The sequence below is a fragment of the Dama dama genome, chromosome 8, assembly GCF_033118175.1.
Source record: "Dama dama isolate Ldn47 chromosome 8, ASM3311817v1, whole genome shotgun sequence".
Taxonomy (NCBI): Eukaryota; Metazoa; Chordata; class Mammalia; order Artiodactyla; family Cervidae; genus Dama; species Dama dama.
Genome location: NC_083688.1, coordinates 28,099,501 through 28,125,687, shown reverse-complemented (window position 1 = coordinate 28,125,687; position 26,187 = coordinate 28,099,501). Strand labels below are relative to the sequence as shown.

At 44.0% G+C, this 26,187-nt stretch overlaps 1 protein-coding gene across 1 annotated transcript in view; it reads left to right on the top strand.

Annotated features, from left to right (window-relative positions):
* The window catches only part of LOC133060861 (sterol 26-hydroxylase, mitochondrial), a 41,498-nt gene extending 16,800 nt beyond the window's left edge, over positions 1-24,698 (top strand). The window contains exons 2-9 of the mRNA XM_061148727.1: positions 17,501-17,691; positions 21,882-22,081; positions 22,167-22,364; positions 22,513-22,685; positions 23,487-23,653; positions 23,859-23,940; positions 24,021-24,233; positions 24,370-24,698. Coding sequence (XP_061004710.1) covers positions 17,501-17,691; positions 21,882-22,081; positions 22,167-22,364; positions 22,513-22,685; positions 23,487-23,653; positions 23,859-23,940; positions 24,021-24,233; positions 24,370-24,489 — 1,344 coding nt within the window. The 3' untranslated portion in view covers positions 24,490-24,698. The remainder of the gene's footprint in view (positions 1-17,500; positions 17,692-21,881; positions 22,082-22,166; positions 22,365-22,512; positions 22,686-23,486; positions 23,654-23,858; positions 23,941-24,020; positions 24,234-24,369) is intronic.
* The last annotated feature ends 1,489 nt before the right edge of the window (positions 24,699-26,187 follow it).

Here is a 26,187-nt window from a genome sequence, read left to right as displayed (position 1 = left end):
TGCTCAAATAATTTGTCTTGGGACTCAGTCTTGAATTGTGAACCATTTACCACGCCTTGTGCAATGGGCATGCCAGATCTTATCAGTTTGCTGACTCCACTGATGTTCATCCAAGAATAACTTTTCCATAGACATCACCTGGGTCACAGACAGGGAGTGTGGATGTTGTATAATCTGCTGCCGTAATGGAATCCTCAAAAAGGCTGAGACTTGACCATCTAGGCATCCTGCTGCCAGGTAACAGCCCAAACTGCCCTGAATCAGTGAAAATGTAACAGGGTATTTATTGATAGGTCTTTTCAAGGCAAGTACCATAGCTCATAACTCTGCCCAGTGAGCGGAGTTTCTGTGCATAGTTTTCTTATTTCTCTGCCTGCACCTTGCAGCATATAGGATCATAGTTCCCTGACCAGGGATTGAACCTGTGCCCCTGCATTGGCCTGCCAGGACTGCACTGGACTGCCAGGGACGTCCCTTCCATGTATACCATGTGTAGTTTTAAACATTTTTCTTTGTGTTGCACAACAGTAGCTGCTCGGTACACCCCATGGCCTTCAACTTAGCTGATCCATCCATGAAATAGGCCAAGGCATTGTCAGGAACCTCAGTGTGTTGAAGCCCCTAAGATACCCAAGGTTTAAGCGTATACCCTGCATTTGAATCAGCATATCTAGAGGGTGACTAACCACTTAATGCTAGGTTTTCTTCTTTTCTGGACATTGTTCTCATTTCTTTCTCCCCCCTCCCCCCCCCCTTTTTTTTTTGCCTTGCCGTATAGCTTGTAGTATCTTAGTTCACCAAACAGGGATTGAACTCGGGCCACAGTAGTGGAAGTACAGAGTCCTAACCACTGGAGCACTAGGGAATTCCCCTGGCATTCTCCTTTCTGACTCATCTCACGAGAGGCACATCAGGGTACGGCAACACTTTGCTTTGTCAATCTCTCAGTGTCCACCAGAACTCGAAACAAGCCAGGCTGTATCTTTCAAGTGGAGTGTTCTAAGTGGTGATGTCAGGCAAGCACCATGTCCGAAACCCTAGAGAGCCAGTGCCTAGTGGCCACATAACTTTGCCACAGGCTCCTGTCTGCATAATTGTTAGTCACTGACACAGGCCTTGTAGATGACTATCATCACGCTCACATGGCATTCTCCCTTGAACATTTGTGCATCTATGTCCAAATTTCCTCTTTTTATGGGGGCCCCAGTCATACTGGATTCAGGTCCACCCTTATGACCTCATTTTAACTGGATTACTTCTATAAAGACATCATCTTAAAATAAGGTCACATTCTGAGGTACTAGGCTTCAACAGATAAATTTGCCAGTGGGACCCAGTTCAAGCCATAACACCCTCTCTTACCCTGAAGGGCATTTATCTCAATCTGTGTTTAGGCTTCCATTCTGGAAAATTGGTTGTCTAGAACCAAATAGTTTTCCAGCGTCTCTCTTTGGGGCACAAGAGATCTAACTGTCCCTCAAAGATTGATGGTACCCATTGAATAAACTGCTCCACCTAACCCTGAGTGACTATCTCATCATCTGGGCACTCGTGATTTCCACTATAAATCCAGGCCTGAGTTACAGTGGCCCTTCAGGAAGTTATAGTTTCCCCTTTTGTCATCTGTGGGTGATTGTGAGATGATGGTTTCATTGTGGATGTAAAGACTCACTGCAACAAGCCCTAATTAGTCTTTACCTGTTCTTCCACCCTCATGTCATCGGTAAGGTGTTCATGGCCAGAGTGGCTAGGAGCTTCAGTTCAGTTCAGTTCAGTTGCTCAGTCGTGTCCGATTCTTTGCAACCCCATGGACTGCAACACGCCAGGCCTCCCTGTCCATCACCAACTCCCGGAGTTTACTCAAACTCATGTCCATTGAGTCGGTGATGCCATCCAACCATCTCATCCTCTGTTGTCCCCTTCTCCTCCTGCCTTCAATCTCTCGCAGCATCAGGGTCTTTTCAAATGAATTAGTTCTTCACATCAGGTGGCCAAAGTATTGGAGTTTCAGCTTCAGCATCAGTCCTTCCAATGAATATTCAGGACTGTTTTCCTTTAGGATGGACTGGTTGGATCTCCTTGCTGCCCAAGGGACTCTCAAGAGTCTTCTCTAACACCACAGTTCAAAAGCATCACTTCTTTGGTGCTGAGCTTTCTTTATTGTTCAGCTCTCACATCCATACATGATGACTGGAAAAAGCATAGCTTTGACTAGACGGACCTTTGTTGGTAAAGTAATGTCTCTGCTTTTTAATATGCTATCTAGGTTGGTCATAACTTTTCTTCCAAGGAGAAAGCATCTTTTAATTTCATGACTTCAGTCACCATCTGCAGTGATTTTGGAGCCCCCCAAAATAAAGCCTGTCACTGTTTCCACTGTTTCCCCATCTATTTGCCATGAAGTGATGGGACAAGATGCCATGATCTTAGTTTTCTGAATGTTGAGCTTTAAGTCAACTTTTTCCAGTCTCCTCTTTCACTTTCACCAAGAGGCTCTTTAGTTCGTCTTCGCTTTCTACCGTAAGGGTGGTGTTATCTGCATATCTGAGGTTATTGATATTTCTCCTGGCAATCTTGATTCCAGCCCCCACTCCAGTGTCTCTCATGATGTACTCTGCATATAAGTTAAATAAGCAGGGTGATAATATACAGCCTTGACGTACTCCTTTGCCTATTTGGAACCAGTCTGTTGTTCCATGTCCAGTTCTAACTGTTGCTTCATGACCTGCATACAGATTTCTCAGAAGGTACGTCAGGTGGTCTGGTATTCCCATCTCTTTAAGAATTTTCCACAGTTCGTTGTGATCCCCACAGTCAAAGGCTTTGGTGTAGTCAATAAAGCAGAAATAGATATTTTTCTGGAACTCTCTTACTTTTTCAGTGATCCAGTGGATGTTGGCAATTTGACCTCTGGTTCCTCTGCCTTTTCTAAACCCAGCTTGAACATCTGGAAGTTCACGGTTCATGTACTACTGAAGCCTGGCTTGGAGAATTTTGAGCATCACTTTGCTAGCATGTGAGATGAGTGCAATTGTGCAGTAGTTTGAACATTCTTTGGCATTGTCTTTCTTTGGGATTGGAATGAAAACTGACCTTTTCCAGTCCTGTGGCCACTGCTGAGTTTTCCAAATTTGCTGGCATATTGAGTGCAGCACTTTGACAGCATCATCTTTTAGGATTTGAAATAGCTCAACTGGAATTCTAGGAGCTTGAAGTCAGTCATTAGGTGATGATTTGATTTCCATGCCGTCTCAACCAGCAGAACTGGTGTGGCTTTTACATCTGCTACTGGGAGCAACCAAACTTCTAGAGTCTCGTTAGACTTTTAGCCAAATCTATCTCCAGTTTCTCCTTTCCTGCTCCTTGTAAGAAGGGATCTCAGTCTATCTCTGAGGAGCTGACTGCCCTGGATGAATAAAGAGCATTTTATGTATGGTCACAACCTCCTGTCTTAGCCAGGCAGTTTCGCTTTCCTGGTGATACAGAAGGGAAAGGAACAATCATGGAATGCTTCTAAAAAATTGTATGGGGCTCTTTCCCCTTTAAAAGGACTTCCCTGGTGGCTCAGATGGTAAAGAATCTGCCCGCAGTGCAGGAGACCTGGGCTTAATCCCTGGGTTGAGAAGATCATCTTGAGAAGGGAATGGCTACCCACTCCAGTATTCTTGCCTGGAGAATTCCATGGACAGAGGAGCCTGGCAGGCTAGTCTATGGGATCGCAAAGTCAGACATGACTGAGCAACTAACACTTTTCTCTTTAACTCTAAGCACCAGTAGAATTCATTAGGCTCTCAGGACAATGGTCAAGAACTCCTGTCCCCTTGTTGCTAAGTACACCAGCAATCAGGTCCTGCCACTGCCCACTGGGATCCCATTCCATACTTTGTGAGTGGGCCTGCTGGGGCCCCACTTTCTTTTTTCTGAAAGGATGTTGTGACTCTATCAGAGTTGGGGAGGTGGTTGTTGTTCAGTCCCTAAGTCGTGTCTGAGTCTTTACAGCTTCATCAGCTGCAGCATGCCGAGCTCCTGTGCCCTCCTCTGTCCCCCAGAACTTGCTCAAGTTCATGTCCATTGAGTTGGTGATGCCGTCTAATCGTCCCATCTTCTGCTGCCCTTTCTCCTCCTGCCTTTAATATTTCCCAGCATCAGGGTCTTTTCCAACGAGTCAGCTCTTTGCATCAGGTGACCAAAGTATTGGAGCTTCAGCTTCAACATCAGTCCTTTCAATGAATATTCAGGGTTGATTTCCTTTAGGATTGACTGGCTTGATATCCTTGCAGTCCAAAGGACTGTCAGGAATCTTCTCCAGCACCACAATTCAAAAGCATCCGTTCTTTGGTGCTCAGCCTTCTTTATGGGCCAGTTCTCACATCTAATACCTGACTACTGGAAAAACCATAGCTTGGACTATATGGACCTTTGTTGGCAAAGTGGTGTCTCTGCTTTTTTATACTCTGCCTAGGTTTGCCATAGCTTTCCTTCCAAAGAGCAAGTGTCTTTTAATTTCATGGCTGCGGTCACCATCAGCAGTGATTTTGGAGCCAAAGAAAATAAAATCTGTTACTCCTTCCTCTTTTCCTCTTCTATTTGCCATGAGGTGAAGGGACCGGATGCATGATCTTAGTTTTTTGAATGTTGAGTTTTAAACCAACTTTTTCACTTCCTCTTTCACTCTCATCAAGAGGCTCTTTAGTTCCTCTTTATTTTCTGCCGATGGTTATCATCTGCATATCTGAAGTCGTTGATATTTCTCCCAGCAATATTTGGGAGGAGAGGGTTCAAAACCCCATGTAGTCTGTCTGTCAGGAGCAGTAGGGCAACACCCCTGGAGTATGGTTCCTTTTGCAAGTACAGTATTTATATCAGGAATATACTGCTTTTTAGTTGGTAAAAGATAGCAGTTTTTCTTCGACTGCCAGAGGGATTCTGTATTCTGTATGTATTCCACCAACATTGTTTCCAGAAACCACTTGACAAGCTCACTCCAAACCTTGTTGGGGCTTAGCAGTCAACCCTGCTGAGATCTTTATCTTGCTAATCAAGATTTCGTTTCGGGGCTTCCCTGGTGGCTCAGTGGTAGAAAACCTACCTACCAACACAGGAGACACGGGTTTAGGTTCGATCCCTGATCCAGGGAGATCCCATGTGCTGCCGAGCAACTAAACCCGCGAGCCACAAGTATTGAGCCTGTGCTCCACAAGAGGAAACCACTGCTGTGAGAAACCTGCCCACCTCAACTAGAGAGTAGCCCCCCGCTCACCGCAACTAGACAAAGTCCATGCAGCAACAGAGACCCAGTACAGCCAAAAATAAATAGATAAATAATATTATTTTTTAAAAAGACATTACACATTTAAAACTTTGGACATGAGAGGAAGTTTCCTAACATTTTGGAAAGTCACATAATTAAACATTGTATTACTGGTTTCACATTTTTGCCAAAGTAGTAGGAGGAATGGCCTCAGACTTCTTACTTGCAGAATTACTTTCCCTTTTGTTCTGTCTTCACTGTGGTTCTCGCCCCAAACTATTATAGTTGCTTTTTTTTTTTTTTTTTTACAGAAACCCAGATACAGGGATGTAGAACAGGCACCTCAGGAATTCCACAGTGGCTGGAAGCCCAGGGGTCCAGGGCAGGCAGCCAACCCCACCCACTACCAGAAAGCACAAATTTGCACTTACTTTCAGTTTTCAGTGGCCGGTTATGGACAAAATAGATAGCACTGTGAGAAGACCCCCTGCTCCTCTGCAGGATGGGTCTACTCTCTCCTAAACTGGCCGCCCAACCCCCTCCACCCACACCACTTTCCTCCTCCCCTCACACTCTAAAGAACACCCCTAAACAAAAGGGGTCAGATGACTGCGATGCTGAGTTGTGGAGTACCAGGTTGTTGGGGAGCCCCTACTAGACTGCAGGGAGAGATTTTATTATCTGTAGTTCTTTTCTAAGAGGGGAGAACAGCACAGCCACATTGGTCAGAACTCAGAGGCGATGGGAAACTCTCAGGATACCGGGACTTATGCTTGTCAGGAGATATAGGGGACGTAGGGAGGGAGATAGCTGGGTGACAGCTACATGTAGGTCTCCAGTTCTGTTATGGGAGGAAAGGGCATTCAGCCTCAGGGAAGGCTGGTGTGGACAAAAAATGTTGCCTGCCATATCAGTCAACACAGGATACTGTGGTCATCAAGTCATTGGCCATTGGAGCTGCCCGCAGCAATCGGCTGAGAGGGGATCCAGGGTAGAAAAGAGCAGGATACTGGCCCTAGGTAGCTAATGTGCATATCAAAGGAATGATTTCAATGAGCCCAGACTCTTGCATATATGTGACAGGGACCGAATAAAGGGACAAAGTAGATAATTAAATAATTAATCCTACTCGGGGGTTATAAGTAGAAAAAATATGGGATACCCCTGTTAAGTTAATGATTACTTAAAAAAGCAGGTTTACTTAACCACAAAACCGAGCAAGCTTGCTTAATGATCAACAAAACCACGCGATAGAAACATGAGACATGCCCCAAGACAATGAAACAATGATGGCATGAGACCCACAGCCTGCCCAGTGAGCTCAGCAAATTAGGACATGCTCTCTGCACACATAGAAAGCAATAATTTGTGGGCCTAGCTTGACCACGTAAGGACATGAAAACTCCCTTGCTCAACCTGGAGGAGGAACTAATGGTGGAAGCGTGACATCTACTCAAGAAAAACAAGAAGGTCTTCTTCCTCCACCCCACTTTTCCTTTGATTATAAAACTGTAGCCCAGTAAGTTCTTGGGGTATAGCATCCTCTCACCTACCTGCTTGTAAGCCTCACAAACATCCCATTCTAATAAATCACTTCTCGTCATCACTTTGCTTCTTGCTGAATTCCTTCTGCACCGAGACATAAAGAACCACATGGAGCTCTTCAGAGAACCCTTAAAATGCCACCCAACTGTTTCACATAGAAAAGCACTAAGTTCATTAACTGCAGATGTCAGGTTTTCTTTAAGTAACAGTAATCTTCTGATGTCCCAACTACCTGGGTTTTGTTGCAAAAGCTGTTATATTTACTGTTTCCTCATTTACCTGTTTGGAGCAGTCCCTCAGAGCTATCTGAGAGGCTGCCTTCTGGGCTTAAGTCTTCAGAAATTTCACTGAATAAAACATAATTCTCAGCTTTTAGGTTGTGTATTTTTCTCAGTTGACACAGGGTTCAAGCCTTTATGTCTGCAGACACATGCAAGATTGGGAGGGTGCCACTGCCAATCTATTACCCAACAAAGTAACACAGCCCCTGTGCTGGAACTGAAACTAGGACAAAAATCTCCTTCCAGGCAATCCTTTACCCCTCAACTGAAATGAACAGGGCAGCTGTGGATGACTGACTTGAGATCAAAACCCATGACAATGAGACAGGCACGTTTTTTTCCTATAAAATGACCCTTGTTCTAAAAAAAGGCAAGTAAATATGAGTTGCCTACTGATTATTTGTGATTACATAACACATTTAAAAGAATATCATTTCGACTTAGTTGAAGTAATTTGCAGAAGTAATACCTGATAAATTTCTCTATTTATCGTAGAGAAATCAGAAAATATAAAGACACAAAACAAAGAAAATCCAAATCTTCCATCTCAATACCCTGTACATATTAAGTGTCTGGCACACATAGGTGTTAATAAGCATTTATGGGCTTCCCTGGTGACTCAGTGGAAAAGAATCCACCTGTTAATGCAGGAGACATGGATTCAGTCCCTGGTTCAGGAAGATCTCACATGCTGCAGAGTAACTAAGCCCATGTGCCACTACTATTGAGCCTGTGCCCTAGAGCCTTCTTGTGCATTGCAACAAAAGAAGCCACCACAATAGAAGCCTGCATGCTGCAACTAGAGAGTAGCCCCTGCTTGCTGCAACTAAAGAAAAGCCCACACAGCAATGAAGACCCAGCACAGCCAAAAATAAATAAATAGAATTTTTAAAAAAGCATTTGTGTAATGAATGCATAAATATACACATAGTCTTCAAGGTAAGTAGGCTTTAATCCTGCTTGTTTGTCCTTGGTGAATTGACGTCCACACTTTCCCCATGCATCATCCGCGTATGTACTTTTTGAATGAAAGCATACCATATACTCACTTTTATAACCTGCCCTTTACTGAAATATGAATATCTTTTACTGCCACTTGAGTAACAATTTTTAATGGGTATTGCATTGTGGCTACATGAGAATATACTGAAGCTTACTGTTATATGTTTAGATTTTTAAATGTATAAAGGTTTGGTAAATATGTCTATCACTAAATATCATGCACATCCTGAATTAGCTCCTTAAAATAAGTTCTAAAATGGAATTGGTGCAGTAAAAGATTTCTCCAGGCCTCTGATATGTATTAGCTGCCAAATCATCCTCCAGAAAAGTTATAAGGGCAACAGTTTTGTGCAATAGGGGGCATTCCCATTTCTAAAAGAAAGACTCTGCCAGTGTCTTCTTCCCAGAGCAAATAAACAGATGAGCAAACACCCCTTAAAACCTGATCTTTAATCCTATATAAGTAGCTGGCAAGGCAAAGGAAAGGTTGGTCTGGTCCTTTCTTCTTCTTGATTCACAAGAGAGGAAGTCTTGGAACCACAGAAGAGCCAACTCAGGGGAACACCCCTCACTCCCTTTCAGTTCTCTCTTTGCTGAGGGGAAATCTCAGCAGGGCCCTTTCTGAGCCTCTGGAGGTTTTAAGTATCACAAACTTCTAGGCTTTTTCATAGGGGAAATTCACGAAGTATAAACAACAAACCATTTTAAAGTGCACAATTCAGCAGCATTTAGTGTATTCTTAATGTTATAAAACTACTGCCTCTCTCTAGTTTCATAACTTTTTCAAGTTTTGATACCCTAGAAAGAGACTCTGTCATTAGTCACTCCTCATTCCCCTTCATGCCACCCTTTAGTAAACATTAATCTGCTTTCCATCTTTATGGATTTGCCTTTTCACATATATAAATGGAATCATACAATATGAGACCTTTTGTCTCAGCTTCTTTCAGTTAGCATATGTTTTCAAATTTCATCCAAGTTTTAGCTTGTATTGTACTTCCGTACTTTGCTTCTTTTTATGGCTGAATACTATTCCATTGTATGTATATCCCACAATTTGCTTATCCATTCATCAGCTGATGACTTTTAGATTGTTTCCACCTTTTGATGACTATAAGTAATCCTGCTATAAACATTCCTGTACAAGTCTCTGTGTGGTATATATTTTCATTTCTCTGGTGTATATACCTAGAAATGGAATTGCTGGATCATATGGTAATACTTGATGTTTGATTTTTTGGGAACTTGCCAAATGGTTTTCTACAGCAGCTGCACTATTTCTGTTTTCCCATCAGCAATGTACAAGGGCTTCAATTTCTCCACCTGCCTGCCAACAACTTGTTATATTCAGTTTTTTGGATTTAAGTCATTCTAGGGGATATAACCCCTGGAGAAAGAAATGGCAACCCACTCCAGTATTCTTTTTTTTTTTTCTTTTTTTTCCCTTTATTTATTTATTTATTTTTTTCAGTGGGTTTTGTCATACATTGATGTGAATGAGCCATAGATTTACACGTATTCCCCATCCCGATCCCCCCTCCCACCTCCCTCTCCACCCAGTTCCTCTGGGTCTTCCGAGTGCACCAGGCCCGAGCACTTGTCTCATGCATCCCACCTGGGCTGGTGATCTGTTTCTCCATAGATAGTATACATGCTGTTCTTTCGAAACATCCCACCCTCACCTTCTCCCACAGAGTTCAAAAGTCTGTTCTGTACTTCTGTGTCTCTTTTTCTGTTTTGCATATAGGGTTGTCGTTACCATCTTTCTAAATTCCATATATATGTGTTAGTATGCTGTAATGTTCTTTATCTTTCTGGCTTACTTCACTCTGTATAAGGGGCTCCAGCTTCATCCATCTCATTAGAACTGATTCAAATGAATTCTTTTTAATGGCTGAGTAATATTCCATGGTGTATATGTACCACAGCTTCCTTATCCATTCATCTGCTGATGGGCATCTAGGTTGCTTCCATGTCCTGGCTATTATAAACAGTACTGCGATGAACATTGGGGTGCACGTGTCTCTTTCAGATCTGGTTTCCTCAGTGTGTATGCCCAGAAGTGGGATTGCTGGGTCATATGGCAGTTCTATTTCCAGTTTTTTAAGAAATCTCCACACTGTTTTCCATAGCGGTTGTACTAGTTTGCATTCCCACCAACAGTGTAAGAGGGTTCCCTTTTCTCCACACCGTCTCCAGCATTTATTGCTTGTAGACTTTTGGATAGCAGCCATCCTGACTGGCGTGTAATGGTACCTCATTGTGGTTTTGATTTGCATTTCTCTAATAATGAGTGATGTTGAGCATCTTTTCATGTGTTTGTTAGCCATCTGTATGTCTTCTTTGGAGAAATGTCTGTTTAGTTCTTTGGCCCATTTTTTGATTGGGTCATTTCTTTTTCTGGAATTGAGCTTCAGGAGTTGCTTATATATTTTTGAGATTAATCCTTTGTCTGTTTCTTCATTTGCTATTATTTTCTCCCAATCTGAGGGCTGTCTTTTCACCTTACTTATAGTTTCCTTTGTAGTGCAAAAGCTTTTAAGTTTCATTAGGTCCCATTTGTTTAGTTTTGCTTTTATTTCCAATATTCTGGGAGGTGGGTCATAGAGGATCTTGCTGTGGTTTATGTCGGAGAGTGTTTTGCCTATGTTCTCCTCTAGGAGTTTTATAGTTTCTGGTCTTACATTTAGATCTTTAATCCATTTTGAGTTTATTTTTGTGTATGGTGTTAGAAAGTGTTCTAGTTTCATTCTTTTACAAGTGGTTGACCAGCTTTCCCAGCACCACTTGTTAAAGAGGTTGTCTTTTTTCCATTGTATATCCTTGCCTCCTTTGTCAAAGATAAGGTGTCCATAGGTTCGTGGATTTATCTCTGGGCTTTCTATTCTGTTCCATTGATCTATATTTCTGTCTTTGTGCCAGTACCATACTGTCTTGATGACTGTGGCTTTGTAGTATAGTCTGAAGTCAGGCAGGTTGATTTCTCCAGTTCCATTCTTTTTTCTCAAGATTACTTTGGCTATTCGAGGTTTTTTGTATTTCCATACAAATTGTGAAATTATTTGTTCTAGTTCTGTGAAAAATACCATTGGTAGCTTGATAGGGATTGCATTGAATCTATAGATTGCTTTGGGTAGAATAGTCATTTTGACAATATTGATTCTTCCAATCCATGAGCATGGTATGTTTCTCCATCTGTTTGTGTCCTCTTTGATTTCTTTCATCAGTGTTTTATAGTTTTCTATGTATAAATCTTTTGTTTCTTTAGGTAGATATACTCCTAAGTATCTTATTCTTTTTGTTGCAATGGTGAATGGTATTGTTTCCTTAATTTCTCTTTCTGTTTTTTCATTGTTAGTATATAGGAATGCAAGGGATTTTTGTGTGTTAATTTTATATCCTGCAACTTTACTATATTCATTGATTAGCTTTAGTAATTTTCTGGAAGAGTCTTTAGGGTTTTCTATGTAGAGGATCATATCATCTGCAAACAGCGAGAGTTTCACTTCTTCTTTTCCTATCTGGATTCCTTTTACTTCTTTTTCTGCTCTGATTGCTGTGGCCAAAACTTCCAACACTACGTTGAATAGTCCACTCCAGTATTCTTGCCTGGTAAATCCCTTGGACAGAAGAACCTGGTGGGCTACAGTTTATGGGGTCATAAAAGAGTCACATACAACTTAGTGAATAAACAACAAGTGGATATAAAATGCTTCCTTTATATGGTTTTGATTTTCATTCCTTAATGATCAGTGATGTTGAACATCTCTTTGTGTGTTTATTGGTTATTTGTGTATCTTCTTTGGAGAAATGTCAAGTGCGTTCATCCTTTGAAAATTGGATTGTCTTCTTGTTGTTGAGTTTTAAAGAGTGGTCTGTATATTCTGGATATTAAACCCTCATCAGATATATGATTTGCCAGTATTTTCTCTCATTCTGTAAATTGTTTATTCACATTCTTGATAATGTCCTTTGATGTGCAAAAGTTTTTAATTTTTATGAAGTCCAACTTTTCTATTTTTTTCCTTTTATTGCTCATATGTTACTGTTCAAATCTAAGAATCCATTGCTAAATCCAAGATCATGATGATTTACCACTGTGTTTTATTCTGAGAGTTTTATAGTTTTAGCTCTTTTATTTAGAGTTTTGATCCATTTTGAGTTAATTTTTGTATATTAAGTAAGGTAGGAGTCCAACTTCACTCTTTTGCACTTGGTTATCCATTTGTCCTAACACCATTTGTTGATGAGATTGTTCTTTTCCCCCTGAATGATCTGGGCACTCTTGTCAAAAATCAACTGACCATAGATATTTAGGTTTTTTCTGGATACTCTTGATTCTAGTCCATGGGTCTATATGTGTATCATTATGCTATTACCAAACTGTTTTGATTACTGTAGCTTTGTAGTAAGTTTTAAAATCAGAAAGTATGAGTCTTCCATCTTTGTTTTTCTTTTTAAACATTGTTTCAGGTATTTAGGGCTCTTGCAATTTCATATGAATTTGAGGATTGGTTTCTGAGAAAAGCCCATGAAAATTTTAATGGAGATTGCATTGAATCTGTAGGTCACTTTGGGGAGCAGTGCCATTTTAACAGTATTAAGTTTCCCAATCTGTGAACACAGGATATCTTTCCATTTATTTAGGCCTTTAATTTCTTTCAGCAGTGTTTTGTAGTCTTCAGTGTACAAGTGTTTTACCTCCTTGGTTAAATTTATTATTAGTAATTTTATTCTTTTGGATGTTATATATTAGTTTACTCTGGCTGCTCTAACAAAATACCACAACCTGGGTGTCTTAAACAACAAAAATTAATTTTTTCACAGTTCTGAAGCCTGAAAGTACAAGATAAGGTGCCAGCAGAGTTGATTTCTGGTGAGAGTCTTTTTCTAACAGGGGTAGAGTGGGCACATGCCCATTAGCTAGAGACTGTTAGTGTGACACCCTTAGCACAGTGGTTTGAGGTCCCTCTCTACCAACAGTGGACCTCACTGTGGTCCTTGCGGTAAAGGGTACAGTAAGAGGTGGATCGTGGCCTTCTCCATGGGGCACTTCAGGCCCTCAGGCCTTGGGGCGGGTGGGGTGATCTAGAGAGGCCCAGGGACAGGCTGAAGGCTGGGGCTATGTCCTGAAGAGCTCCTGAGTCCTTGCAAGGGCCGCCCGCTGGCTGGGCCCAGGCTTCAAGGCAGCAGTGAACCTCTCCCCCATCCCCGCCTCTGCAACCTAATGGCAGTGGCAGTATTCATGGGTCACAGTCCATGGAGGCCTCAGCAACTGGAATATATGGACACTGCCATTAAAGTCACCTTCATCCAACTTCAGGCTCTCCTTTCAAGTTTCAAAAATAGGTACAGCTTAGATTGGTTATCTACTGCTAGGAGGTGACCAGAGGTCAGGGTTAAGTTAAAAGGACATTTCACGTCACTACTTCAGGTCCGTCTTTGTGGTTGGGGCTATTTTCAAAGAAGGGCGATTCTTGTGAGCTGGTTGGTATTTGCTACAACATGTATTCCTATTGATTCTATATAAATGATTGTCTCCAGTTACGTGAAAAGCCTGAGGGCCAGCTCGGTCCTGGGCGCCTGGCTCCCTCAGTGATGACAGCTGGGCTGAGCCTGGGAACCTGGCCCTGAAGGCACCATCAGCTGAGAACCGCCTCTTCGGCCAGGGGTGGGCACTGGCGGGAGGACCCAGACTGGATACTAGATGAATGCTGCTGAACAGGGTAATGAGCCCACACAGGGACCCCCTCCTGTTAGCCAGGGCCTGGATCTGAGAGGGTGAAAGTTGAGCCATGGGACCTTGCCTGTTTTTCCTCAGAATAGAGAATAATATTTGTTTTGGTGGAGGTTTATAGGTACATGGTGACCTGACTGTGATCTGACCTCAAGAACAAAGGATCTGACACCAAGAAATTTTTTTTTTTTGGACATCAAGAAATTTGCAACAACTAAACCATGCCCTGGGCTTCCCAGGTGGCGCTAATGGTAAAGAACCAGCCTACCAATGCCGGAGATATAAGAGATGTGTAGTTCAATTCCTGGGTCCGGGAGACCCCCTGGAGGAGGACGTGGCAAGCTACTCCAGTATTCTTGCCTGGAGAATTCCATGGACACAGGAGCCTGGCAGGCTACGGTCCATAGGGTTGCAAAGAGTTGGACACGACTGAGCAACTAAGCATACATGCACAATCATGCCCCTCCTTCTCCTTCATCTTTCTTATAAAAGGGCTTTGCTGAAAGCTTTCAGGAAGTTCAGGGTTTTTAAGGCCTGAGCCACTCACTTATCTCCTTGCATGGCCCTGCAGTAAGGTTTTCTCTGCTCCAAATTCTGATGTTTTGGTATTTTTTGGCCTCTTTGTGCATTGGGCACACAGACTTGCATTTGGTAACAGTTTTTCTGGTTTGCAGACAGCTACCTTCTCCCTGTGTACTTAAATGGTCTTTGCTTGGTGTGTGTATGTGTATGTTCACACACACAGAGAACTCTCTGATGTCTCTTCTTAGGAGGATACTTACTCATCCTACTGCATCAGGGCCCCAGTCTTATTTAATCTTACTTTCTTAGATGTCTCTTCTCTAAATACACACTGAGAGTTGGGGCTTCAACCCATGAGTTTTGGAGAAATGCAAACATTCAGTCCATAAAAGATGCTATTGTAATTAGCTATTAGAATTATTCTCTTAATTTCCTTTTCTGATTATCCTTCTAGGCTTTTTAAAATTAATGCCTGCCCCAGTGGAGCCCTTGTTACCAGTGTCCTTTGTATCCTCTCCCCTGCTTCCTTTCTGACTCTGTCTCATAAACTCTGTTTTATCTGCAGCTTTTTATTCTTCCACTTGATTCGTTGGCAACTGCTAAATATTTACTGAGTGCCTGTAATGTGTTTATCAGTGTGTTTAGCAGTAGGGGAGGTATAAGGAAGTACAACATGGTCCTGCCCTTGAAGACTTTCAATTTAGTTAAAGAAACACACATCTACAAAATAATTTGGGAAATGAACTTCCTTGGTGGTCCAGTGATTAAGACTTCACGTTCCAATGCAGGGGATATGAGTTTGGTCCCTGTTCTGGGAACCAAGATCCTGCAAGCACCTCGGGCAAAAAATCAATACATAAAATACAAGCGGTATTGTAACAAATTCAATAAAGACTTTTTAAATAGTTCACATAAAAAAAAATCTTTAAAAAAAGTTAAGGAACCATTTATAAGTAATCCAATCCTTAACTATGTGACTTATGCCTTAGGATGTAAATAAACTGTAAAAGAGTAGGTCACAGCAGTATCCCCAGCCCCTAGATCAGCACAGGAGGAACAGGATATGAGCTCAATAAATGAGTATTAGATGAATTTAATACTGTCCATCTTTGGAATTTCACCTGGCAGAGGCTAGCCCTCCCATTCATCCTGGAAGATGATCCCCAGGGGACTCTGGTCTGCAAAGGGGCATTTAGATAGGACCTATCTGAGAACGCTGGGGCTCTCTAACTGGTTCAGGTTACGGCTTAATGGTAGGCTCACAGACATAGCACACATCTCTCAGCAAGTATTCTGGTGTCTTTCTAAAATAAGTTCTTACTAAAATAGATCCTTGTTAAGTTCCACCGAGTAAACTAACTGAGAAGAGGAGTATGAAGGAAGAGGGAAGAAAGCGATGCCTAGGCATGGGGGAAAATGTCCCAGAAAATTCCAAACCAATAGCCAGGAAGTGGTGCCAGGAGCTTTGGATTCCAGGCAAGAAGTGGTGCCCAAGCTTATTGATCTAGTCCTTTAGAAAATGATTTTTTTTTTCTGATTCCAAGATGAAGGTATAATCCTTGAAAAACAAATCACAGTATAAAGAAGAAAGTATATCTATAAACCATGACTCAGAGATAGCATTGTTTGCATCATTATATAAAAACACTACATGTCATTTTACTTGAACTTAACGGAAGGAAAAGAAATCAAACTTCAGATAAGAACCTAGTATTTAATGTCAACAGTAAGACCCAGTAAAATTGATGATTCTAGGGACTATGAGTTCTATAATTTGCATAGTAGATCTCTTCTCTATAATTAAAAAAAAATGTTTATTTATTTTATTTTTGGCTCTGTCAGGTCCCAGCTGTGGCATGAAGGTTCTCTGTGGTATCTTTCAGTACGGTGGGCGGGCTTCTCTCTAGCTGTGGCACACAGCTTGGTAGTGGTGGCAAGTGGGCTCAATTGTCCTGTGGAATGTGGGATCTTAGTTGCCAACCAGAGATCAAACCCGCGTCCTCTTCATTGAAAGGCAGATTCTTAACCACTGGACCACCAGGGAAGACCCTTGTCTCCATAATTATGTTTCTTTTATAGAAACCCTTTGGACTAATTTTGATATTGGAACACATCTGATCCTCTTAAAACATATTCAGTAACAGATTATGAAAGATGTGTACTTGGGAAACCACTATGTTTCATTTTATTTCAGTTTATAGGTGTAATTTAGCTAATAAATTTAATCTTAGTATTTCTGGATTTTTTTTAAGTTTTACCTCCCCCTGCCAAAACATATTGTTTTCTCCCTTATTTTCAACAACTATAAAAACATCATTCATTGCTATGTCAATTTCATAGATGTTACGTGTCTCAACTGTCAAATGCTTTAGAAATTCTAAAATAAAATATTGAGAATTACTTTCCTTAACACAGCTAATAAAATTTTTTATTAAAAAAATTCATACCACATAGTTTACTTCATACTTACATCTTGATTTTGTCATTCAGCTTCTTATTTTTCCTGGCATTTCTAATTGTGTTTCTTTTTTCTTACTGGTTACATGAGATGCTTATCTGCTCACTGGAAGCAAACTGCAGGAAATTTAAATGCCTTGTATGACAGGAGGTACAAGAGATTCAGGTTGGATCCCTGGGTTGGGGAGATCCCCTGGAGTGGGAAATGGCAACCTGCTCCACTATTCTTGCCTGGGAAACCCCCTGGACAGAGAAGCCTGGCAGGCTACAGTCCATGGGGCTGCAAAGAGTCAGACGTGACTAAGCAGCTGAGCACACACATATGAAGCGGCCATAGACATTCTACTACACGTCACTAAGGGCTCAGTTTCCCTAAAACCCTGAACCCCCAATATCCATACCTCAGCATATTCCAGTTTACCAAGTATCTCATTTTTCCAAAATTCCTTTCTTCTAAGACCTCAGTTCCCCCAGTTCTGCCAGCTACTCATTGCTCTCAATACTTTAACTCCTGTGTAACCGTGTTTCCCAGTGTTCTCCCTTCAAGACCACGGGTCATCCCAGCACTGCCTCCCACACAGTGATTTTTGCCCAGCCCACCTGCTCTGGTGTGGCCATCGGACATTTCCTCTGTCCTGTTTCTCCTCCCCAGGAAGTGCCTGCTTGCCTCGGCCATGATGACTCAGCTTTGGTTGAACCCCACAGGTGCTGAACAAGGCCAAGTATGGCCCAATATGGATAAACCGAGTAGGGCCGCAGATGCACGTGAACCTGGCCAGTGCCCCACTCCTGGAGCAAGTGATGCGCCAAGAGGGCAAGTACCCAGTACGTGACGACATGAAACTATGGAAGGAGCACCGGGACCAGCAAGGCCTGTCCTATGGGCCCTTCACCACGTGAGCTGGGGCCAGAGGGACTGGAAGAGGGCCCCAGAGGGCCAGGCCCAGGAACAGTGGCACTTGGCAGCCAGAGGATAATGGGCAGAGTAGGATCTCCCTGTGTCCTCTGAGCCTGAGTCTAGAAAAAAGCCTGTGTGTCTAGAAAGCGGTGGTTGGGCTGGACTGAAGCCTGTGTACCATTCATTGGCTTTTCCACTAATGTATCCTATAACTATGAACAAATGAATAATATACCCTCCATGGGCTTACGTTTCTTATGTATAAAATGGGAAGCTTGAATTACAGTATCTCCAAGGTATCTTTCAGACCTTTCAAGCTCCATGATTCTGTATTATGGTTGAAAATACTAACTCAAATCGTACTGGGACATATTTACTTATAGTTGAAAAAAAATAACAGCAGCACCATATTAGTTGGGAGGGCTCAATTTAATTTTAAGAATATTTTCCAAATTATGTATTATATGCTTGTTGTTGGTTATAACTTTCATGGATGCTCTCAGCACAGAGATACGTTTAGGTTTTAGCCTCAAAGTCATACCTAAAAATGTTAAGATTATTTTGGCAGTGACACATTGAAAGATGAGCTGAGTGTATTATATATTCAAATACCAATTAAGGTAAATAACTGAGAATCATTGGTGATAAACCATTCCCAGTGCCACAACTTGTAATTGGATATATTACAGGCTTCTTTTTGCTATAGTGTGTTAAAAGAGCTTCCAAAACAATGAATGGCTTTTTATTTTCCCTAGATGTCTGACATCCACATTTTTAAAGTCATTTTTTTAAGGGATTAAAGTTGATCCAGGTGGTTGAAGTAATAGCAACAACACTGATAATAACTAAGTGTTTGTGACATGCCAGGCATCAGGCGAGTCTCTTTACATTTATTATTTCATTCTAACCTCACAACAAGGCCATGAAGTAGATAGTATTATTAATCCCCATTTTAGAAATAAACAGGCCTAGAAGGGTTTGGTTTTTGCACTACTTGCCAGAAGTGACACAGTGAGTGGTGACATAGATATTTCTGATTCTGGAATGCAAGGACTTACTGCCTTGACATGTTTGGAAAGGAACAGGCTGGTTGGAAGGTTCATTTTCTATGCCTTTGATGCCTGTATATTCATTCCGTCATTTCTTAACTTTCTCTTTTCCTGGTTCCTTCATAGGTGGGTGGCTTCAGAACTTAATTCCTGGGTCCTTTTTTCTAAGTTCTGAGAAGAGAATAGAGAATGTTCTTTAAGAGCTGTTTAGCCTGATATCTGACCTTGAGGGCAAGATTTGGGTCTCAAGGATGCTGTACAATATTTGGGACCCAAATCTTGCCAAGAGAGTAAATCTTTAAAGTTTATTTTTTATGGTGACAGATGATCAGTTCAGTTCAGTCGCTCAGTTGTGTCAGACTCTGTGACCCCATGGACTGCAGCATGCCAGGCTCCCCTGTCCATCACCAACTCCCGGAGCTTACTCAAACTCATGTCCATCAGTTGGTGATCCCATCCAACCATCTCATTCTCTGTCGTCTACTTCTTCTCCCACATTCTTGTCTTATTATGGTGATCATTTTGCAATGTATTCAGATGTAAAATCATTATATTGAAACCAATATAATGTTATATGTCAATTATAAATTGATAATAATAATAATAAAAGATTTGGGTCTCAGTTTTTCACCAGGTCAGGCCATCACTGGACTTGATGGTTCAGATTTAGAACTGGAGCTAAACATGTATATATATATATACCCCTTTGTGATCTATTATACCCATTTCCTCTAAAGCCAGTTTCCTAAATATGTTATACAATATATGTATTTAAAAGCTATTTTGCTAACCTATGAGACTTTCTTGTTTTAACATATATATATATATTTAAAACCTCATTTTCTGAAGCATCTTTTCCCCAAGAAATATTTTAACAACCACAGAAAGGTTCTCATTTAAGTTCTGCAAATCTATTCCTATTGTTGGGAGAGTTTTACTCTTGGAGAGGCACCCAAAACCTGAAGTTCCAATAAATAGGTCTGTTCTGGTTTTCTTTTCTAGCAACACTTTTAGTTTACGTTTTTGCAGTTTTCCCCAACATAAGATATTGCTAGTGTAAAGAACCTACCTTCCAATGCAGGAGACCTAAGAGATGCGTGTTCAATCCCTGGGTCGGGACGATTCCTGGAGGAGGGCATGGCAACCCACTCTAGTATTCTTGCCTGGAGAATCCCATGGACAGAGGAGCCTCGTGGGCTCAGTCCAGGGGCCGTAAAGAGTTAGACATGACTGAAGTGACTTAGCACGCACACCAATATAAGAAAGAAAACTCCTAGGGTTTGAAGTTCATTTATTTATTTGTTTAGTTTGTTTTTTAAGGTTCATTTAAGTAAAAATATATTTTTCAAATTTATTGAAGTATAGTTGGCTTACAATGCTGTGTAGTGCTTAGTCACACAGTCATGTCCAACTTTTTGCAACCCCATGGGTGGTAGCCCGCCAGGCACTTCTGTCCATGGGGATTCTCCAAGCAAGAACACTGGAGCATGCCCTTCTCCAGGGGATCTTCCAAACCAGGGATCAGACCCAGGTCTCCCACATTGCAGGCAGATTCTTTACTGTCTGAGCCACCAGGGAAGCCCAACAGTTCAAAATAAAAAACCTGATTCTTGCCTTAATACTTGTAAATGTTTTTCTTTTCTAAAGACCTTATGAATTTTTAAAATTCAAAAGTAATATTTATTGTAAAAATTCCAGTAATAAAATATTGTCTCCCTACCCCTTGGTCCCGTCTCATCCTCCTAAGTAATCCTGACAATTTGGTGTATATTCTTATCTTGTTGTTGTTGTTTAGTCACTAAGTTGTGTCCAACTCTTTGTAATCCCTGGACTGTAGCCCTCCAGGTTCCTCCATCCATGGAATTTTCCAGGCAAGAATACTGGAGTGGGTTGCTATGCCCTGCTCCAGGGGATCTTCCCAACCCAGGGACCAAACGTGCATCTCTTACATCTACCAGCATTGGCAGGTGGGTTCTTTCCCACTACCGCCACCTGGGAAGCCCTATATTCTTCTCTGTGAACATACAGATATGCATGTAGTTATATAGGGTTTCCTCTCTTCCTCTTAAAATTGTGCCATGTTGTACTTATTACTCTACATCTAGCGTTTTAAAAATTGACCTATACCCAGCTTGCTTAGGAAAGGTAACAGGTTGGGGGGACCGCTGAAGATGGGAGTAGCCCCTGAACATTAAGCCCCTTGAATGGGAAGTGTGTGTCCATCCACATGAGCATCCCTGTCTAACCAGGGTGAGGACCCAACTGCCTACTGCATGGCTGTGGCAAGAGGACCTGGAGCATCAGACAGATAGCTCTCTCCATCTCCTTGGCGCCTTGAGCCTAACAGAGCACAAAGGTCCTCTGAGCACCTCAAGAACCCTCAGTTGCTCTTCTTTTATCCCTCATCCTCGACACAGAGGGACCAGAGCCACTGTAGCTTCGTAGCTCATTTCACATACAGAAGATTATAGAGTTGTGTCATCCTAAGATAATCACAGTCAACATTCATTAAGTATTCACCCATTTGCCAGGCACAAATCTAAGCATGATAATTATCCTACTAAGATAGGCGCTCTTGTTATTCCCATTTTACAGAAGGGAAACTGAGGCACAGAGGAGTTGAGTCACTTGCCTAAGGTCACTCAGCCGACATCATCTGACCTATGATTTGACCCTAGGCAGATTGGTTCAGAGGGTTTCCCAGGTGGCACTAGTGGTAAAGAACCTGCCTGCCAATGCAGGAGACGTAAGAGACGGGGGTCAACCCCTGGGTCTGGAAGATCCCCTGGAGGAGGACATGGCAACCCACTCCAGTATTCTTGTCTGGAGAATCCCTTGGACTGGAGGAGCCTGGCTGGCTATAGACCATAGTGTCACAAAGAGTCGGATACAACTGAAGCGACTTAGCAGGGCACAGGTTGGTTCAGATGCCCACCAACTACTTCCTTTATGCTGTTAGTGAAATTCTGAAGTTTTGTGATTTGAAGATTCTGTCATTTGAGAGTTTGTGATTCCATAATTCTAGGTCTAGGAGTCTGAGATTTTCCTTTACTCTATAAGGGTCTCAGGGTGGGAAGATATCACCTAATTCAGTCCCCACCAGATACTGACATTGATGTCACTCTTCCATCGTCTGCAGGATGGGAGAGCAGTGGTACCGGCTGCGCCAGACTCTGAACCAGCGGATGCTGAAGCCAGCTGAGGCTGCGCTCTACACGGATGCGCTGAATGAGGTGATCAGTGACTTCATGGCTCAACTGAAACAGCGGCGGGCGGAGAGCGCCTCCGGGGACCACGTGCCTGACATTGCTCACCAATTCTACTTCTTTGCCTTGGAAGGTACTCTGGTGGGGAGAGGGGCCGGGTGGCGTGGGTCAGGGGTAGGCTGTACTCTCCCTTGATGATGGCCCCCATGCACCTCCAGCTATTTCCTACATCCTCTTTGAGAAACGTATTGGCTGCCTGGAGCGCTCCATCCCCAAGGACACCGAGACCTTCGTCAGATCTGTCGGGCTCATGTTCCACAACTCTCTCTTTGCCACCTTCCTGCCCAAGTGGACTCGTCCCCTGCTGCCCTTCTGGAAGCGGTACCTGGATGGCTGGAACACCATCTTCTCTTTTGGTGAGGAGTCCAGAGGAAGAAGTGGGGGCATGGGTCCGAGGGTCAGTGTAGTAACAGCCCCCAGTACTCTATCCCAGGACTTTCTCCCTCAGTGCTTGGAGAGCATGGCTTTTGACTGCATCCTCCTGGTTCTCCATTGTCCCTGTAGGAAAGAAGCTGATTGATCAGAAACTGGAGGAGATAGAGGCCCAGCTGAAGACAGGGAATCCAGAGAAGACCCAGATATCTGGTTATCTGCACTTCCTGCTGACCAGTGGACAGCTCAGTCCTCGTGAGGCTGAGGGCAGCCTGCCCGAGCTGCTCTTGGCTGGAGTAGACACGGTGCGTGCGAGGGGCGGGCACGGAGGCCAGGGCCTCCCAGCTGTTCCCCACTATCCTCCACCTGAGCCTGGCCTTCGTCCCTCCAGGTACCTGCTTCTCTTTCTGTAATGTGGATTTAGAGCTGGAAGGAAAATGGGGGTCGTTCAACCTCACGGAGGTGGGCGAGGAGTGGTTCCAAGAGGGTGAGGGATTCGCTCACTCCCTGGAGCCTCTCTGACAGCTGGGAAGTTTCATCTCACACCTAATCTCCTCCTTCACGCTGTCATCTAAGCAGAGAGTGGAAGAGGTTGCCCGTAGCACCTTGTTAGTAGGGCCTCTTTCGTGTGCTTTTGTCCTGTTGAGTTTCTCCGTTAGTCTCCTATGCTGTTACAGTGCGATTCTCTATCATATCGGTCCTTATCCTGCATGAAGCCACATTGAGCATTGGAGAGAGGGTCCTATAAACCCTGGAGTCTAATCCCGCTGTGTAAAAATGTTAGTCGCTCAGTCATCTCTGACTATTTGCGACCCCGTGGACTGTAGCCCACCAGGCTCCTCTGTCCATGGGATTCTCCAGGAAAGAATGCTGGAATGGGGTGCCATTGCCTTCTCCGGGGGTCTTCCCGACCCAGGGATTGAGCCTGGGTCCCCTGCATTGCTGGCAGATATTTTACCATCTGAGCCCTTAGGGAAGACCTGCCATACTTGAAGCAATTTAATTTCTCTCCCACATTTTGCAAACATGCAAACACCTTGCCACCATCTAACTGAGCCTCTTCCCTAGAAATCCCTGCTCACTTCATCTCTTACTGTACTTCCCAGACATCCAACACGCTGACGTGGGCCCTGTACCATCTTTCAAAGAACCCAGAGATCCAGGCAGCCTTGCATAAGGAGGTGGTGGGCGTGGTGCCCGCTGGGCAGGTGCCCCAGCACAAGGACTTTGCCCGCATGCCCCTGCTCAAAGCTGTGCTTAAGGAGACCCTGCGGTAGGATACTGTCCCCGGGAACAAGGGTCTGTGTGTGGAGGGGAGCTCAGAGAGGAGTGGCAAGTGGGGGCTGAGGGACTGTGGCCGGGGTCAGAGATGAGATGGGAAGAGGGGGACTGGGGGACCAGAGGGGTGTGGCCAGGAGGGTGGCCACTCTGACTCTCCTTGGATCCAGAGGCAGACCTATACTTTCTTTTCCATGCAGTCTTTATCCTGTGGTCCCTGTGAACTCCCGGGTTGTTGTGGACAAGGAAATTGAAGTTGGTGGCTTCCTCTTTCCCAAGAATGTGAGTGGGGCTGGAGAGCCAGGGTTCCCGGGGAGACCTCACAGACCTGTGGTGATGCGCCCCCCAACCTGTATGTGCAGACCCAGTTTGTGCTCTGCCACTACGTGGTTTCCCGGGACCCTGACATCTACCCTGAGCCTGACAGCTTCCAGCCCCAGCGTTGGCTGAGGAGGAACCAGCCTGATGCCCTCAAAACCCAGCATCCGTTTGGCTCTGTACCCTTTGGCTATGGGGTTCGGGCTTGCCTGGGCCGCAGGATTGCAGAGCTGGAGATGCAGCTGCTGCTGACAAGGGTGAGTGGGGAGAGACTGGAGGGGTGTGTGGGCTAGGGGGACTGACGGGGGAGGGAGGCACAGGTGGGGGCATGCCGAGGAGGGCGGTGGATGGAGGCCACAGACTCTAAGCGCCCCTGTGCCTTTTACCTCCCAGCTGATCCAGCAGTATGAGATTGTCCTGGCCCCTGAGACGGGGGAGGTGACGAGTGTGGCTCGCATTGTTCTGGTTCCCAACAAGAAGGTGGGCCTGCGTTTCCTGCAGAGACAGAGCTGAGCTGGGCCCATGCTTCCTCCCTTCCCGGGCACACGAAGATGGAGAGAAAATGCGTGCCAGGCGCCAGGGGTTGGAGAACCTATGTGCTTCCTGCAGAACCTGAGCTTTTTGCTATTTTGTATCATGTCCTCTCAGATAAAAGGCCGCTGCCATGGCACATTGCTAATCTTGGGGGAAAATACTGAATAAAGGGTTTTTTTTATTCATAACTGGAGATCTTTGTCATTCTTGTTGACAACCCAGCATCTGAAGCTCTTTCTGTGGTTGGGGAACACACTCTCCCACTTAGGAAACTTGGTGGGAGGCAGAGCCGCCTCCCTTCATGGAAGCTGAGCACATCCTATGATTTCCCAGACCTCACAGAGAAGTCTTGGCTTACCTAACATCGGCTGAGGCCCTGTCCAGGCAGAAGCTGCTGATCCACTCCCTAGGCACAGAGAGGACACCGTATTTTGAACAGAAGGTGCTTAGATACAGGCAGTGAGGTTACAAAAATGGTTGGAAGAGCTCTAGGATAGGCCTACAGGAATGATTCTAGGGGCACCCCTGGGGAGGCTCATCAGTCTGGGAAGCCACACTCAGGAGGATGGGGTTTGGGAAACTCACTACGACCATTGGCCCCAAAGCTACTCCATGTCTCCCAGATCTGTGCTGACTAAACAGAAAAAGAAAAGATGCCCCCTCCTCCCAACCGCCCCTGACAGCAGAAGGGACAGGAGCTGCAGAGGGTGGTCTCTGCCTCACGAACACCTTTCAGATCTCTTGCATACAGCTAAGAGGCAGAGCCTAGGTCCTACCTGGAACTCCAGCTTTGAGACAGTCTGGGGATTGTAGTCTTTAATTTTCCAGCCCCTTCAGTACAGGAAGCCAACTAGAAGGAAAGTGGGTTGGCATGGAGATCCAGTGCCCGGTAACACAAGCCTGAAAAATCAACTGATCCCAGCCTCGAGGAGGCCCAGCCCCAGTGGGAAATTTCTGCTGAGTCACAGAAAGCTGGACTTTCTTATGTCTGTGGGGATTTGAGTTAGAGCCTATTAAAAAAAAAAAAAAACAACACGTCATTGCCCTGATTAACATCCTTCCACGGCTCCTCTCAATCCTGAGGCAAGGTCTAAAGTCCTTACGGTGGCTTAGAAGGCTGGTGTTCCAGCAGCCTGCTCTCTGCACTTGCCCACCGCCTCCACCCTTTCCACAGCAGTGCCCCAATTCCTTGTATCTCCCCCGAGCACGTTCTGCTCTTTCCAGCCTCAATACTTGGTACTTCATGTCCTGTCTCCTTGGAACACCCTCTTCACCAACTGGCGTATCGTCTCAGAGAACTTGCTCTTCCTCAGGACTCAGCTCAAATGTCACCGCCTCTGCAAAGCCTTCCCTGACCTCTCTGGGCGAGCGCGAACACTTCCTCTTGTGCTATCTCCTGTCCACCCATAAAACCAAGCACTCGGCGTGTTCATTGCATCCTAGGCCCAACTGTCTCCCCAGCCAGCTAGGAGCCCCATGGAGGGCACAATCCCAGTGTCTAACTCTGTGTCTGGCACAGAGTTAATCAGGGTAATGAATAAATGTTGAATGAGAAGAGACTGGACTGGGAGGAAGGGAAGGAGAGTGGAGGCTACAGAGCTTTCCATATTAAAAAGAGAAACCTGGAGAGAACTGAGCGGGGATGCTTGATTACAAGCCCATGGCTCTCAAATCCAC